Genomic DNA, 18,039 nt, shown 5'->3' with positions numbered 1-18,039 from the left:
GAATAGAAAATAGAAGGGGAGGGGTATTCTGAAATTACTAATAAAATCAGGACAAGAGAAGAATAACAAGTGAAGGGCAATATGGTAAAACCAGGTGTTTAAAGCCCTAAACAGCCCACGACTCTTCCATCTTCTTCTCCTCCTTGTCGTGAGAACCAGAAACCTGGGAACTCAAGGGCACCTTTTGTGTTCAGACTCAATCGTCTCTAAAATTCAAGAATAAGGATCGCCCATACCCATGGAACTGAACCAGCAGCAACAAATCTCGAGCTTAACTGCAGGTTGAGTCACTTACTTCTGGTACTGAAACCAGCGGTAATTGCAGGCCTTTGATACACAGCCTATTGCTACTTCAGGTATGGAAAATATATGGCAGGGGAATAGGGAAGAGGATTGGAAGAAGAAGAAGATAAGAAAGGGAAGAGAAAAAGAATTTCAGAGGGGAAGGAAGAGGAAATCGGTACCCATGGCAACCATGGTTCACACCCAAAATTCTCAACCAAGTTCCTATTCTCCAAAATTCTAAAAGCTGGAATTTCTCCATCGATTACATGTCCAATATAAAGGAAGAATCAAACAATTAATGGCAACTACTTGAAAGGAAACTATTCTAAAATTAGAAGCTAGCTAATTTCAAAAGAAATTATTTCTAAAACAAAAGAAAATCAAATCAAAAAATATTTTTTCCTAAGTCCATCACCCAACTGCATCAGCTCTCCCGGTCTTAAAAGAACTCAACTCAGAAGATGGGAATATAACACCAAGAGGAGGGAGAGTAGGCTGACGTGTCACTGGAGCAGGAGTCAGTCGACGATGTAGCATGTCTGATAATGCGTGTCCTCATTAAGTACATACGACCTCCTTGCTTCACCTTGATGGTGTTCCGTGCGCCATCATAGAGAATGCCTACATGTCGCTGCCAAGGTCGCCTTAGAAGAATGTCGCAGTGCGCCAATGGGGTGACCAAACAAGTGACATGGTACTGTAACAGCCCAAACTGTAACTGTACTCGAACAACTGTTGTGGCCTTTTCTCGAGCTATAGGTCTAAAACCTCGCACATGAATCTTCTTAAAAAGTTGCTTCTGTGGAATGTTGTGCTCGAACAAATTCAGCAGAGATAAAGTTTGCTTCTACCCTAGTGTCAACAATTGTATAAACATCAGTAGGATCGGAACTGTGTAGAAGAGTACCCTTCTGTCTAAAGAGAGGAGCCTTGTCAACTAGTCTGTTTGAAAAGGATGAAAGAGTAGTGGAATGAGCTTCTACATCCTCATCACCATAGTCGAATGTATCATCTTCCTCGAGAGGATAAGGATATAAAGCAGATTCATCATCACTTTTTTCAATTTGTTGCTTCTTTGCTGCATTCACTGAACGAGTCCTATAGGGACACTTATTGGAGTAATGATCCTTCTCGCCACAACTATGGCATCAAATGTTCTTCAAGCCATCGCTGTCCTTGTTGAACTCTGACTTTTTTTCTTCAACTCTGCTTAGGCTTCTTTTCCTCCATACGTGGTGGAGGTCTATAAACTGAAGGAGTCTTAAGCATACTCTTCCAATAAATGGACTTCTCTTCAGCTGTCTTGGCATGAGCTGCTGCCACATCAACGAACCTGAAATCAGTGTTAGCCAACTCGAGTTGGATCTCAGTACTTAACCCACTAATATATCACATCACCAGTTGCTGGTTTGTTTCCTAAAGTCAACACCTTGAAGACAGTTTGTGGAACTCAAGGGTGTAAGAATCAACATCCTTGTTACCTTGTTGCAAGTTAAGCAGTTTATAGAACATTACCTTCTCATAATTAAGGAAAACAAATTTTTCAGTCAGAATCTGCTTCATGACTTCCCAATTGGTAACGGGTGCAAGTCTTCTGAAAAACCTTGCATGCAGTACATCATCCTACTATGAACATGCATACCCAATAAACTTGGTGATGATGAGTTCACACTTCTTCACGTCTGGAAGAGACATATGCAAAAATCCTCTCCACTTAGTAAGCCAGTCTAAGAATTCTTCAGGTCCCTTTTCACCACTGAACTTTAGAACATCAACTTTGATGCCATAATCTCTGTCAGAAAATTTTCGGATAACATCTTGGGGGACAATTGGATTAAGTTGCTGCCTCTGAGGTGTATCTTCGATCCGTAAAGTGTTGAACTGAGGAGGTAGTGTAGAGGATCCTTCTTCAGCTCACTTGTCAGACCTCTTCATAAAGGCAATCATCTCTTCCATAAACTTGTCAAACTTGACTTCAGTCCTCTCAAGCCTAGCATCAGTATTCTGTTGATTCTCAGCTAACGATATAACTTGTGCAACTCAACATTGGTGATGTGACCTGTCATGGTTAGAAAATTACAAGAAATTTTCTCTGATACCACTTGATGCGGATCCGTATTCCAAGGACTGAAATCGGATCTCTTAGGGCCCACAAAAATGACAAATATCTCAATTTAATGGTTGGGGGGCAATCTTGTAAATTCAGGAACACTCAAGCACTTAAAAGAGTAGAAAATAATTAATAGGGTCAAACTAGAATCGAAAATAGAAGGGGAGGGGTATTCTGAAATTACTAATAAAATCAGGACAAGAGAAGAAAAACAAGTAAGTGAAGGGCAATATGGTCAAACCAAGGGTTTATAGCCCTAAACAGCCCACGATTCTTCCATCTTCTTCTCCTCCTTGTCGTGAGAACTAGAAACCAGTGGAACTCAAGGGCAGTTCTTGCTTTCAGACTCAAACGACTCTAAAATTCAAGAATAAGGATCGCCCATATCCATGAACCAGCAGCAACAAATCTCGAGCTTAACTGCAGGTTGAGTCACTTACTTCTGGTACTGAAACCAGCGGTAATTGCAGGCCTTTGATACACAACCTATTGCTATTTCAGGTATGGAAAATATATGGCAGGGGAATAGGGAAGAGGATTGGAAGAAGAAGAAGATAAGAAAGGGAAGAGAAAAAGAATTTCAGAGGGGAAGAAAGAGGAAATCGGTACCCATGGCAACCATGGTTCACACCCAAAATTCTCAACCAAGTTCCTATTCTCCAAAATTCTAAAAACTGGAATTTCTCCATCGATTACATGTCCAATATAAAGGAAAAATCAAACAATTAATGGCAACTACTTGAAAGGAAACTATTCTAAAATTAGAAGCTAGCTAATTTCAAAAGAAATTGTTTCTAAAACCAAAGAAAATCAAATCAAAAAAATATTTTTTTCCTAAGTCCATTGACCAACTGCATCAGAGATCATCGATAGCGGTGGAACCGGCAGTAACACAGGCGGAGGGGGATCTCGAAGCCAGAAGGTGATGTGGGTCACGAAAGAGGCCACCAGGCAAGGGAGGGAGTCTCAGCGGGTCAAGAAGATAAGGTAAAGGGTTCAGGTTTACGCAATACAGGTCTGGTGGAAAGGTAGAAAGAGTTAGATTTGGTTCAAGGGAGGTTTGGTCTAGGTTGGGAGGGGGTTGTTCATTAAGCATATCTGTGTACATTCATGGTAGGATCTGTACATAAACTGTAAACACAACTATTTCAATGACAGAAATTGAAATACTTTTATCCTGCATTTCTCACTGTTTTAATAAAGAACTAATTTATGTTACTAAAGTTATGATAAGGCTGAGTTTGTTGTTGTAAAGTTTTGATGACTGTCAAGTAAATTTCTCTTTAAATGAGTATAGTATCTTTTTTTTTTTTTTTTTATCGATTATTGAGTGTCTGAATTTCACTCTTTATGGTGTATATGATCAGAATATTTTTCAATATACTAACATGCAAAATACGTGAACCATAATATTCGGGAAAGATTTTGATTTCATATGACACTGATTTGAGGTACTTGTGATTTTTAATTAGCGGGAATTTCGATTTCTTGAAGTGTACTCAAGTATGACGATGTGGACAAGCTTGAAATTATTAAAACCTCTAGTTGAAGAAGTCTATGCTTTCCAGAAAATGAAAGTTGTTCTGGCTGTCCTGCTAGCTCAGAAATGTAAAACCAGAAACGTCAACTAGCTAAACCATTCAAACAATCTCTAATTGAGATTGAACTCAAGTTTATTTGGGAATGTATCAAAGTATGGAACCCTAATATGTCATTGAATTTTCAGTACCCTGGAAAATTTCACGAGAGGTTTGAGCAGGCTGGGTTTTGAAGCTCAAAACCAGCTTTTCATCATTTGAATATTTTGATGTTGATGCCCCCAATAACTTTGAGAGAGAGAGAGAGAGTTACTAGTGGAGCCTTACAGCCAGCAGCAAACTGCTATAGAAGTAGAAGCAGTCACAAACACAGAGACTCCTAGTTCTCTTTTGATCACTAAAAACTGAATTTACTCTCTCAAAGATTTTATGGCTCATGTTGACACTCCCAACTTATTAACTCAAAACTAGTCGTTGACTTTAATTTCTATTTTAGCAAATTCCAGACCCATTTCCAAGTAAAATATTTGCAACTCATTAATATAATTCCACCCTTTCTCTTTGTTGTAATGATGGGTTTTAGGGAAGTTGTAATATACTAATATTCCAAACGGGGGCATGCCCCTTCCCTAACCCCCTAACGCCCTTCCTGTTGCCGGCAGTTTTCCACTGTCGGTGTCCCTTCTCCTCCCTCTCCTTAATGCAGGAGTAGATTACAAGAAACTAACTCCCACAAGTATACCCCAAACAACACAAAAGTGCACCTCACAAGGTAGAGATTTATGACCCACATAACTTAACAACCCCATGGGTGGAATCCCAAAACTTAACAACCTCCATGGGTGGAATTACAGTCAGAGATACATAAGGATGAAAGCAACCCACAGAGAAATAGTCCCAAAATTATAATCAAAGAGGTTAAAGAAGAAGAGTTTAATAACCCACACAAGACCCAACAAATTAGGTCCCAAAAGTTACACCCCAAAACCAAACCCTATGGGAGAGAATAACCCTGCGACCAGGGATATGGGAGGATACCTGCGGTTGGGACTGTGGACCTTTGATGAGGCTGAAACTAGGGTCGAGGGAAGCCCTTAGGGTGAGGATAAAAACCTCCAAAGAAGAGCTGATTCTGCAGGCTGATGACCAAGTTATGAAGTTTCTTGAATTCTGACCTTGGAGAGAAAAACTGAAGCAAGATCTTGCAAGAATGGCAGTTGGCAGCTTTGGATGGTGCTCCAAGAAGGATCGAGTGATCCCTGGACTGATAGGAATGGTTGCTGGAAAGGCCTGGTCGAACTGATAACTAATGTGGACAGGGTGGCTGTCCATGGGGACTGCCAAGGGAGAGATTCTAGCTGATCGATTGTTGCTTGTAAGGTCTTCTTGGGCTGTCGATTGAGGTGCTTGGCTGGACAGAATTGAGGCTGCGGTTGGACAGATCTGGACTCTTTATTAGTAGCAATTTAAAACAGAATTTAAAATAGAAATAAAGAAGCATGAGACCATGTGGGAGAGGAGGCGGCTATCTCAGCCTGGGCTTCTCACCCACAGCTATCTCAGCTGCTCTAAGCATTTAGTTGCAAACTTTATTTTCATTAAAATCTGTTCAATAACAGTACACATACCTCTCTATTTATAGAGGGAAAGTTTAGTAATGTACGTTTCGGTATGTATCGGTGTGTATCAGTGTGTATCGAACGATACATACCGATACGGTACGATATGTATCGATATAGTGCACTACAGTCATATAATGGCCAAGTTGGGTCATTTTTTAGAAAAAAACACGATTTTTTGAGGGGTTTTTGTTCCAAAATTGCTGCTAGCAATATTTCTCTCTAACTAAAGTTGAAATCAAGGTTGGGAACAAGGATTTTACATTTGTGGGATAACTACAAACCTTGAATTCTTAGTGCGATACCCTCAATTTAGTGTTTATGCATAATACATGTTCTCAATAGCTTTTTTTAACAATTTTTTTATGCAAAAGTGTATAAAAAAGTGTTTCCTATTCATTTATGTGCGTTTCTTTAGTGTATCTCCGATACGATACGATACCCTCTGATACGTATCTTAATTTTGGCCAACTGATATGGGGACCGATACCGATACTTTAATCCTTGTGACCGACGCTCAACAGAACCATCGATCTTCTATTTTACCACAAACACCTACTTGTAACCAACAGGTCTCTTCCTAGGTGGAAGAGTCACAAGTTCCCATGTAGTATTCCTTTTTAAGGCATCCATTTCTTCCTCCATTGCAGCCTTCCACTTTTTTCTACAAGAGCTTCCTGCCAATTCTTAGGGTCACAAGTAGATGAAAGAGAAGACACAAAGGCACGATAGGAGGGAAAAAGGGAAACATATGAAACATGAGATATAGGGTGTTGAGTACAGGTCCTAGTGCCTTTTCTGAGGGAAATAGTTGATCAAAAGGAGAGATTATACCTAAAGTATGAGGCTTAGTCGGTTCTGGATCCAGGGTTGACAAAGTGATGTGTAAAGGTGCAGTAGTATTGGTGATAGTCTGAAGTTGCTTATTTCTGGTGTGTCCCCTACTATAAACTTGAAGAGTGGAGTCATCAATTTGTCTCTGGAATTCACCAATGGTTCTCTGAATTGGAGTCATCACCCCCTCTGTTGGAACAATAGGAGTCATCTCCCCCTGAGTTGGAACAATAGGTTCTGCCGCTTCACTATCTTGTAGAGCATGAGGATCCTGAGGTGATGATGATGGGTACATTGGTGGAGCGCAGATTCAGAGTCATCTCTTCTTCACTAGTAACTCCAGACTCCCCCTAAAAAGGTGACGATGAATAATAACCAATAGATTCATGAAACACAACATCCATTGTTATTATTGTACGCTGGGTAGGAGGATGATAACACTTATATCCTTTCGGTTGGGAGCTCAAGCTAAGGCCGAGCGGACCTGACTGAAGGCCCTCACCTCGGTTGGGAGCTCAGGTCAAGGCAGAGCGGACCTGACCAAAGGTCCTCACCTCGGTTGGGAGCTCAGGCCAAGGCCGAGTGGACCTGACCGAAGGTCCTCACCTCGGTTGGAAGCTCAGGCTAAGGCCTAGCGGACCTGACCGAAGGTCCTCACCTCGGTTGGGAGCTCAGGCCGAGCTGACCTGACCGAAGGTCCCTAACTCTATTGGGGGCTCAGGCCAAGGCCGAGCTGACTTGACGGAAGGTCACAACCTCGGTTGGGAGCTCAGGCCAAGGCCGAGCAGACCTGACCGAAGGTCCTCACCTCGGTTGGGAGCTCAAGCTGAGGCTGAGCGGACCTGACCGAAGGTCCTCACCTCGGTTGGGAGTTCAAGCCGAGGCCGAGCGGAACTAACCGAAGGTCTTTACCTCGGTTGGGAGCTCAAGCCGAGGCCGTGCTGACCTGACCGAAGGTCCCTACCTCGGTTGGGCGCTCAGGTCAAGGTCGAGCGGACCTGACCGAAGGTCTCGATCGCAAGCAAAACTAAAGTCGAAACCAAAGGAATAAGGCCGCAGGGATGCATGAATGAGAAAAAATGACAAAAAACTTGGTTACTCCCACAGGAAGAGCCTCCTAGTGAGAGTAAGGGGGCTACTGATACGGCCAAATTGATTGCCCAATAGGGTAAGAACATGTGGTATCTAAGGAGAGGACACGTGTCACTCACCTGTTAGAGGCTACAAGGAGTCTAACCACGTCGACGGTGTGAAGAGAATATTCCCCACGAAGGGGATAAGACGTATCCGAGTAGGACTTGAAGAGGAAAGGAGGCGGATCCGAGGACTCCTCCAAGGAAAAAAGAAACCCTAAACCCTAAGAACTATAAGAGAGGGCCCGAGCAGAGGAAAAAAGGTATGCAGAAAAACCCTCACCATTACCCTTGTGAAAAGCTGTGCGGCCGATCTCTAACTTGGGCGTCGGAGGACTAAACCCCGGATAAACATTCGGGCTTCTGCCTTCTATATTTGTGCAGGATCAGCTCATATGGATTTTCGGCAGCAACAGTGGCTTACAAAAGCTTCCAACACTGTTCCACTAAGATTTGCAAGTGGAATGGCGAGAATATAGCAAAAACAGTGTTTGGAGTTGAAACCAACGTGTTTTGAATGGGTCGAAACAATGACCCATTTTGATTGAAACATAATATTGCATAGCTGGCTTGAAACATTTTGGCTAAACGATGTTAGAGTCGCTGAAAGCTGTTGAGATTTCGACCGAAACTTTGAAGTTTCGATCAAAATCTTTCATGCATGCTGGGTCGACTAGGGTTTCATCTTGGGCTATGCCGAACTCATCTGGACCCGGGGTTTATGTACTATTTAAATGTATAAATGCATCTTTCTGAAAAGGAGTGGAGCTGGGAAGTATTTGAGTCACTTCTCCGTTATAAGCCACTAACCAGTTTATCTATTGCAAAGGCCAAGACCATAGCTTCTTCTATGTGCTTAGTCAAGGATCAGTAGCCGATTCAGTTTCCAAACTCTCCCCACATGATTATCCCTATATGCTCTTGCCCCTGCACACCTTGTGATCATTTCTATACACCTTGTATGATTATTAAAAAATCGACCGGCCTAAGTCCAATATGGTGTGCCTAGATTGACTTAATTGACCACACACTAACTTTTTTTATTATATTGTTATTATCCTATGTCCTACCATCTCACATTATATCCTATGTTCCCTCATTGGAAGACTCTAAACCCCTCTTCCCAGCCTGCAAGTGATGAACGGAGATCGAAACCAAAATATTTCAGTAAATTTCGACAAACTGAACCATGTGCTAGAAAGGAAGTGAGTGTTTAATTCTCTAACTACCTATCCTTAAAATTTGGGATTTTTAAGGAGTGATTGTGTGATATAAGAGGACGGACCTTGGCACAATGTTATGGTTGCACCATTGCGACCTAGAGTCATGGCTTTGAGTCGGGAAACAATCTCTCCACGAAGCAAGGGTAAGGCTGCATACATTATGACCCTCCTCAGGCCCCGGCAAGAGCCTCGTGCACTGGGTACATCCTTTATTTAGTGATTGTGGGATGGAGAAAGTATATTCAGATTCTCAGCTATAATGCTTTGTCATGTTGTAATTTCAGTTTTATCCTCTCTCGTGTTTTTGGAGTTTTGTGGTAATATATTAATAGACAATGATTTATGTTATACTCAGTGCTATTATTATATGCTGATTATCATTTATTATAATTTTTACCTGCTTTGCAGTGGTTATGCTGACCGCATTCATGAACTAATGGACATTTCGAGAGAACTGAGCACTGTTGATAAATTTTCTGTTCAAGGAAATGGAAGTGAGAATTATTTTAGTGAAGCGAACTATATTGAGTTCACTAATGTCAAGGTATATTAATTAACTGGACAGTTTTTTTTTTCCTCTATGTTCTGACGGTAATCAGGCTCTTCCAGATTGTTACACCCACAGATAATGTCCTTGTGGAGGATTTGACTCTTAGAATTGAATCAGGCACTAATCTTTTGATTACAGGTAACTTCCTTACCTTTTCTGGACTCTAAAGTAAGTCTTCTACATTCTTATCCAAGAAAATTTTTATTTATCTCCTCTTTGGCCTTTTTCATTTTTTTTCTCCATGTTTTTGGCTTTCTATGAATTGTGTCCCTATTCCATTGAAATCAGAAAGCAGATGTAATGTGTAATGACAGTTACTTTTATTTTTTATTTTTTTACATTCTTTTGGCATTATAAAATTCCTACCTATTGCAACAGAATCTGATGGAGTTTTGCTGTTACAATAAAATTTAAAAAATTTCTCCCTTTTATGTAATGAGTGACTTCCAATTCCATGCTTAAGTTCAAAGAACAAAATATCGCATGTTTTGATAGTTCAATATTTCGTTGAATCTCTTGAAATATTTTGGTTTTGACAATTGTCGAAACAAAATCATATGCATTACTGAAAGAAGTCCAAATTTTCGTCCGGTGAAACTAATGCCGGAATTTTGGTCATCTATTTTGTTTCGCTAAAATTTTGGCGGAAACATTACTTTGCCTTTTGTATAAAAACAAAGTATTGATTGAAATGGGTCAAAATTTTGACCTATTTCATTTGTTTCTTCAGGTTTTTCCGGTGAAGTATGGAAAACCCGTTTTTTGTGCTTTGTTGAGACCAAATGACTGTTGTACAAGGTTGGATCAAGTACTTGAGCACTAGAGAAACACATTGGGAGTGATGATTTGCTGCTTTGTTGGAAGTGATAATTTTCGCAAAAAATACTATAAATACTTAGTGGTTGGCCTTCATTTTTTTATGTGTTATAAACTGTAGCCTGATCTATGAATTCACAGAGATGCAACATCCAGGGCCTACATGGGCTAAAAAACTTTTACAACTTGGCTCGGATGCCAAATAGAAGAGAAGGGCAAACCAGTCAAAACCGGGAACATAACCACAAACCCTAACAATCTAATCTCAACACAACAGTTCCTAGCCGCCAACACGAAAGAGCACTGCCTGAAAAGAGGCAGCCACGGTGGAGGAGCGCTGACCTTGCAGAGGGCTACAGCTAAGTGGGCAGCTGGCGTAGTGGAGGAAGTCGCCAAGGCAAAGTGGTGCGGGCCTTTCGAAGGGCCCCAACGGAGTGGCAGCCCTGGCAGGCTAGTGTTGAAGAGGCTACTGTTGATCAGGACAAAGATCCAGTGACCAATAGCCCGAGAGGCAGGCTGGTGGCAGATGGCGAGGGTGGAGGCCAAAGCAGCAAGTAAGCGAATAGACTAATCAAGCCCGGCATCCAGAAGGGTAGGCAACCTTGAGGGGTTGACGACCAATGGGATGGCAGGCCTGGCGGGAGTAGCATCTAAAAGGACAGAGTCGACCAATAGGGAGGCAGAATACGCGGGTCAGCGAACAGACAAAACGAGCCTAGCTTCCGGAAGGGCATACAACCAAGAGGGCGGACAACCAGCGGGACAGTAGGCCTGGGGGGAGAGGCTTCCAGAAGGGCAGCAGACCTGGTAGGACGGCGACTGAGAAGCAGGTAACCCAGAAGGGCCCAACACCAAAGCGTCTGATGACCAAGCAAGGCAGGTGGCTGGCGGGAATGCGGGTCCCGAGCGGTTGCAGCAGTCTCACCACCAATCAAGATGGCCAACACTAGGAACACAGGGAGAAGAAGAGAAGGGGAGTGGAGGAGGAAGTAAGGAGAGGGAGAGACAAGAAGAAGAGGAAGAAAGGAGGGGGAAAGGGAAAGGGGAGATGCAATGGAAGAAGAGAAGAGGAGAGAGAGAGAAAGCAAAGGGAGATGGAGAGAGGAGGAGAGGGGGGACAGCCCAGCGTCACAGCCAGGCCACTCCAAAGGGGCGGCCTTGCTAGGATTTCTTCTCAAACTTCTGTCGCTTAGGGTTTCTGACCACATTCTTATTGGTTTTGATCCTTCCTAGAACTCATTGTGATAGTAGGACTCTAGGACTATAAGTCTAGGATGGGCATAGGGGTGACATGCTTGTATAGTTAACTCTATGTAATAAACAATGTATGATGTATGATTTATGAAATAATTTATAATTTTATGTTAACTCATTTGAGTCATTTCTAATGCATATTTTAGTTGTTTTAAATGAATTACATGTGTTCTAGTACTAAACTTTGTGGGGTATATGCCATATTAGAGAATGTATATAATAGTGCATAGCATACACTACAAACCTAGGGTCCGAAGTCAAACTACCATTTTCGGTGTGATTTTTAAAAATCTAAGGATTCCTCTATTTTTAGAGGGCCTAAAATAGGGTTCCCTAGAAGTTTCGGGACCTAATTTGGCCATTTGGGCCTTGAAACACTTCATCGAAACTTGCTCGCATGTTAGGTTTCTACTGAAATTTTGGTTTCGAGCCTGGAAGAAACCAAACTCAATACCGAAATCTTGAACCTTGCCTGATTTATATCCTTATCTGACTATCATAGAATATGGGCTGTGGATATGTTATTGCATAATTTTTATTAATTGGTAGAGGGGAATAAACACACTAGTCGTGGCTTTACTGTTGTCATTCTATGTACAATCCCAACAGAATGCTTAATGTTCTTAAGGCCCTCTTATTGCCTAAATGTTCTTGAAGGCATTTGGCTCAAACAGAGATGTTGACCCTGGAGGACTGTGAATATAGATATTCTTAGGCCAACACTCATCATAAAATTAATTTATTTTGGGATAAAAGGAAGTCCTACTGTAAAAGCTAGTGGGAGCTATCTGTCTAGGAAAAAATAAGAGTTATGATTGGGAAGTAACCACTATTTCTTTTAAGCACCTTTCTGATATACCCATGGATTTGCCTATGATTTATTCCATCCAGAATCCAGTCAAAAGCTGCCAGAACTCAAAATGAGAGGCATTTTAGACTTTTATGCAACAGAATCACGTGGGCCATAATTCAAACCACCATTCTATCATCTCAATGCCTGCAATAACTGAATTAGGAATTTTGGTGTCTCCTTCATGCCTAATTTTTGGGGCTTTAGTCATAGGCAACCCGTAGAAGAATTCTCCCTTTCTCCAAAGAATGGATTTGGATTAATATGACTTTTGGAGGGCCCTTAATTTGCGAAACCATTGGGAAGCTTGGCTTTGGAGCTGCGATCTCCCATATTTGGATGGAGCGTAATCTTCATAGATGGACTTCCAATTCCCGCTCCTATGATAAGATTTGGAAATCTATTTACTTTGATGTCAGCTACAAAGCTTGTTGCCTCCATCATCGCCCCATTAGAGACTCTGCTAGGAACAGGCATATCATTGCCTCTTGGGGCTTTCCCCGAGACTTCATTCTTCCCCATCCCCCTCTTTATGTAGCCCCCTTTTTTTATAGCTTTGGCTCCTTGAGGCCTTTGTGTTTTTGCCTCCCTTTTGGCTTTGCTCCTTCTGGCTTCCCCCTCCTTTCTTCCCTTATATATTCTTATCTTTGGTAATGAAATATTTATTCACGCAAAAAATTAAAAAAAATATGGAGGGAAGGCCATACTTTTCAAAGTTTCGGACCTTTGGTACATGCTGCCCCAATTAAGAGTGGAACTTTTAATTTTGTCCTTGGTGATAGTTTCATCCTCTGTGCTGGCAGTCATGTGTAACTCCACAAAATGACCCACATGTTGCCCTATAGATTCCCTGTGCCCCAAAACAAGAAGCTAATAGGAGGCAGATTTTTTGGATGAAGATAACAACTGCGAGACTGAGTTTCTCATTGATGGTCTGCCTCCTTCTACAAGGCAAGAATTTCAGACTTTTAATCACCCTTCAGCTTTTATTGTTGTGATTCAAAAGGTCTATAATGCAAGATAAACCAACAGTCAGTCTGCACACAATGCTTGAAGATAAGAGGAAGAGAAGAAGGAAGAGACAATGGAAGAAGAAGAGAGGAGAAAACTGCTGAACCACGATTGATTCAGTTTGTGTTTCTATCGTGGCTATCACCCTTTATTTATTACTTATCTAATAGCTAATAGACTTTTAGTAGGAATCCCAGTAAGAGTACTACACCAATTAAAAACTACTAAGTAAACTAAAAGAACCACAATACATTACGATAGAGAGACACCCCCTATCGTGATTACTCAAGTAAACCAATCAGCAATAGGGTACCACGGGATTTGACAACAATACCCATAATTCGCAAGCTTCACACTCGACCTAGACACAGACTTGAAAGAAAGAAATAACAATTTTAACCTAGATAAAGACAGATGACCTAAACAGTAATGCCACTGAAAGGTGGTCACCACAAACAGAATGAGCAGCAACAGAGTTGGGAGCACCACAGTTGAAGTAGTACAGTCCTTCCTTTACATGCCCTTCGCCAATCATCTTCCTCGTGTAAAGATCCTGAAAAACACATTGAGTAGGAAGAATGTCACAAGACAGTGTAAGGCTTTAGTACGCTGACTACAGAGAGAAGACTTAACCGAAATTGAGGAACATGTAGAACAGAGGAAACGCTAATGGAAGAGGTTGGAGAGACTGTTCTGTAACCAAAAACAGGTGTAGAAGACCCATTAGCAAGTATCACAAAGGAAGAATGAGAATTATTTGTAAAGGATGTTAATGTTATACCCGTGCCCTAAATTCCCTTCTGTGGCCGGCTGCAGGTGAATCACAAGAGAGTGCCAGCACTAATGACTACTGGTTGGCATCCTTGTTCTGCCACGAGGGAAGGAGTGGTCCCACTTGCAAAGTGTTACTCGTGCCGTGACAAGTGGAAGGGCTTCAAACCACCAAAGAAGAAGTCAGTGTATGTCCTCTATCATTGAAGGGAGTTACCCGAACCCCAGCAGTGAGATGCACCAAGAAAGGGCCCACACCTTTGCAAACACCTGAGGGCCCCTCCATATAGCCAACAAATATTGTCCCACCCAAAGTGGACCAAAACAGCCCACATCAGCCGATGGTCACCAGCTGATGGATACCAACCGGTGAACACCCTCGGGTGAGAATGTTGGCCAGATATGGGTTTTTTGGCCATGGGGCCCGTGCCCTTGCACCCGTTCACCTCAAACCACCTCCAATAGCTGCTACAACCTACCAAGGAGTGGATTAATACAATAGGTCACCCCAAGGCGGGCCCAATTCCCTAGTAATGAATGATAACTCATTTATTACCCAAACAGCCCTTATGTAACTTAAGTTACTATAAATAGAGCTCCTTGCTGATTCATTTCATTCCTACCAAACTAAGACCAAGAGAAGGGAGGAAGGAGGAGGAGGAGAAGAAGAAGAAGGTAGCAAGGGAGGTCACCTCCACTCACCTACACCATCGAAGGTGAGTTCCAATCTCTCTACCTCTTGTCAGTTCAGTACTTTCTCTCTCCTACTCCAGTTCTTAACCTAAGTTAGGGAAGCCCTAACCGAAATCCCTTTACCCACCTACCAAATCTACTAATTGAGTGGGGGATTTTGGTGTAGGGGACCTAGTCTAGCTGTTCAACCACTCACATTGAGTGTGGAAACCTCCCACATGAAAAGCCCCAAATTAGGCAACCCAAAACCCTAGAATTTGAGTAATTGACAAAATCCCCTATAATCACCCATCCTAACCTAGCCCTGTGTTGGGGGAAAGATGTTGTACACCTAAAAAATGGGATTGGGGTAGTCATAGGTGAAACCGGAGTCCAATACATGAGGCTCCAACCGAAATTCCCAAATTTTAATTAACCTAAACTCTAAAATTGGGGAACATTATCAAATCCCTAGAATCTAAGTAATCTAAACAACTAATTATACCATTCCTAAGCTAATTGGTGTGTTACTACTCTCTACCTAAAAACTAACCTTTTTTTCTTGGATGAATAAATAATTCATTACCAAGGAGAAGAATACACAAGGGGGAAAAAAGGGGGGCCAAAAGGAGCAAAACCCTCGGAGAGGGGGGCTGGCTGCTAAGCCCCAAACAAGCTAATTAGGGGAAACAATAATTGGGGAGGAGATGGTAGAGGTAGGGAGGCCCCAGGAGACAACAATGAGCCTGTTCCGTGGGGTGTCACGAACCAGGTGGTAGCGGAGAGATCTAAGCTTGGAGGAAACATCAAAGTAGATGACTTTCCAAATCCCTTCTAAGGAACAGGAGTTGGGGGTCCATCTACGAAGATTTCGTTCTATCCAAAGGTGGTTGATGGTGGTGCAAAAGGCGAGCTTTCCAACTGTGTCACATGTGGTGGAGCCACTAAAGGTCATGTCAACCCAAATCCATTCACGGGGAAGGGAGAGGATGGGATGGGTGGAGGGCCAGCATGAGCGGAGAACCTTCCTCTAGATGGAAGCAGAGAAAGGGTAGGAGAAGAAAAGGTGGTCAACATCTTCAGTACCATTCCAACACAAACAACAGGAGGTAGGGACTTGGATCAACACCACATATGGAATCATAAACACATGTACAAGCACTTAAAAGGACCTAAGGGGCCTATGGAGAAAATCTGAGTAGAGAACTTCCAAATTTTGCTTCACTGGATGGTGGTCACTAGCGGGTGAACTCCAGCCGGTGAGGCTCTGTGGAATTCCTGCCCCTTTTGTAGACTTTTGGATTCACCAGCCAATGAACTCACCGGTGGGCCACCTCTAGCCAGTGAGCATTAGTCGGTGAACCACCTAAAACCCTAAAATGATCTCTTTGGATGGTTAGTTGACCCTTAGGGAGAACTTCCCCATGCTTGAACATTGACCAAAAAACCCTTATGTTTCATAGGAATAGAACCGGCAAGAGGTGAAGCATCGCGGTACAAGACCATCAACACTACCCCTAGAACTTCAACATCTTTGGAAAGGTGTGTGATTGTTTTGTTGCTTTTCCTTAGAGGGATCCTTTTGTTCAATAGATGAAATCCTATCACTCTGATCTGATGCTTTTATGTGAACACTTCAATAACAACTTAGTGTTTTTGAAGTTCGATGAACAAGTATAGGCTTGCATGAAATAATGAAAGGAATTTCTTTATTATTTCTTTCTGTGAACTTGCTTTATCATTCACATTTGTCACGGATATGTTTCTGGCAATGCTTGCTTACATTTTTATACTTTCTTCTGAAGGTCCAAATGGTAGTGGAAAAAGTTCTCTTTTCCGTGTTCTAGGAGGTCTTTGGCCACTAGTATCTGGCTACATTTTAAAACCTGGGGTTGGTTCTGATCTCAATAAGGAAATTTTCTATGTTCCACAAAGACCTTATACAGCTGTAGGAACACTTCGCGACCAGTTAATTTATCCTCTTACAGCGGATGAAGAGATTGTACCACTTACACATAGTGGAATCGTTGAGCTGTTGAAAAATGTATAATCTTCTCTCTCCGTAAATTCGGCTTCATTTTTCATTGTGTATAGTGTCATCAAACCTGCTTTTCAAATGTTTCTATAAGTATGTCTTTTTATATTTTTCAGGTTGATCTTGAGTACCTATTGGATCGTTATCCACCAGAGGAGGAGATAAACTGGGGTGATGAACTCTCTCTTGGAGAACAACAAAGGCTGGGAATGGCTAGACTTTTCTACCATAAACCTAAGTTTGCTATTCTCGATGAGTGCACCAGTGCTGTGACAACTGACTTGGAGGAAAGGTTCTGTGCCAAAGTTCGAGCAATGGGGACATCATGTATTTCTATATCGCATCGTCCTGCCCTTGCTGCATTTCATGACATGGTTTTATCCCTGAATGGGGAAGGAGGATGGACTGTTTATCACAAGAGGTGGTGGCTATGAGTCATTTAAGCTTAGTTCTGTTTATATCTTCTCTGTAACCTTTGAATTTGAAAGTTATCCTTCCCCAAAAAACTACAGGGAGGATTCTTCTCTGCCTATAGAAGCTGGGTTGGAGAAAACAAAGTCATTCGAAAGAGACCGCCAAAGTGATGCAATGGCCGTTCAGCGAGCTTTTGCTACCACTAGGGAGGTCTGGAATTTCACATTGTGTTCCCTATAATATCTATTTCTTTTTATTATTATTGGAAGTTATAGATTGCATGTTATGAAATTTTTGGATTCTCTTCTCTACTAGGGCACTGCATTCTCAAATTCCGAAGTACAATCATATGTTGCAGAGGTGGTAGCAATGTCTCCTACTGCAGATCATAAAGAGTCATTGCCTGTTGTTCCGCAATTGCAAATGACTCCAAGGGCATTACCGCTAAGAGTATCAGCTATGCTTAAAGTACTGGTAAGTAGCTTTTAGCTGGAAGACCTTTTATGGTGTTTGTTACTTTGTTATGATAAGGTTTTTAAGGAGTATTAATTTACTATGATAAGTTATAGATCATCCGCTAGTCATTGTCTGTGGACTATGTTTACCCTCAGTTCTTTTTTGTTGTTTATAGGTACCAACACTGCTTGATAAACAGGGGGCACAACTGTTTTTTGTAGCTTTACTTGTCATGTCAAGGACATGGATCTCAGATCGCATTGCTTCTTTGAATGGTAAATTAAATTATGTTCTCTAGTTAGCAGGGGAAATTTCAAGGGAATTCTTTGTTATATAACTACCATTACTTTTTCAGGGACTAGTGTGAAGTTTGTTTTGGAGCAGGATAAAGCAGCTTTTATTCGTTTAACTGGTGTTAGTGTTCTTCAAAGTGCTGCATCCTCTATTGTAGCACCTTCTTTGAGGTAA

At 41.8% G+C, this 18,039-nt stretch overlaps 1 protein-coding gene across 1 annotated transcript in view; it reads left to right on the top strand.

The window, feature by feature from the left end:
• The window catches only part of LOC122083829 (ABC transporter D family member 1-like), a 76,564-nt gene extending 58,525 nt beyond the window's left edge, over positions 1 to 18,039 (top strand). Inside the window, exons 7-14 of the mRNA XM_042651737.1 lie at positions 9,151 to 9,286; positions 9,352 to 9,430; positions 16,472 to 16,710; positions 16,818 to 17,122; positions 17,214 to 17,325; positions 17,431 to 17,589; positions 17,747 to 17,846; positions 17,927 to 18,039. Of these exons, the coding sequence (XP_042507671.1) occupies positions 9,151 to 9,286; positions 9,352 to 9,430; positions 16,472 to 16,710; positions 16,818 to 17,122; positions 17,214 to 17,325; positions 17,431 to 17,589; positions 17,747 to 17,846; positions 17,927 to 18,039 (1,243 nt within the window). The remainder of the gene's footprint in view (positions 1 to 9,150; positions 9,287 to 9,351; positions 9,431 to 16,471; positions 16,711 to 16,817; positions 17,123 to 17,213; positions 17,326 to 17,430; positions 17,590 to 17,746; positions 17,847 to 17,926) is intronic.

Source organism: Macadamia integrifolia, chromosome 7, assembly GCF_013358625.1.
Source record: "Macadamia integrifolia cultivar HAES 741 chromosome 7, SCU_Mint_v3, whole genome shotgun sequence".
NCBI lineage: Eukaryota > Viridiplantae > Streptophyta > Magnoliopsida > Proteales > Proteaceae > Macadamia > Macadamia integrifolia.
The sequence above is the reverse complement of the archived record's forward strand: the minus strand, read 5'-3'. Positions and strand labels throughout refer to the sequence as shown.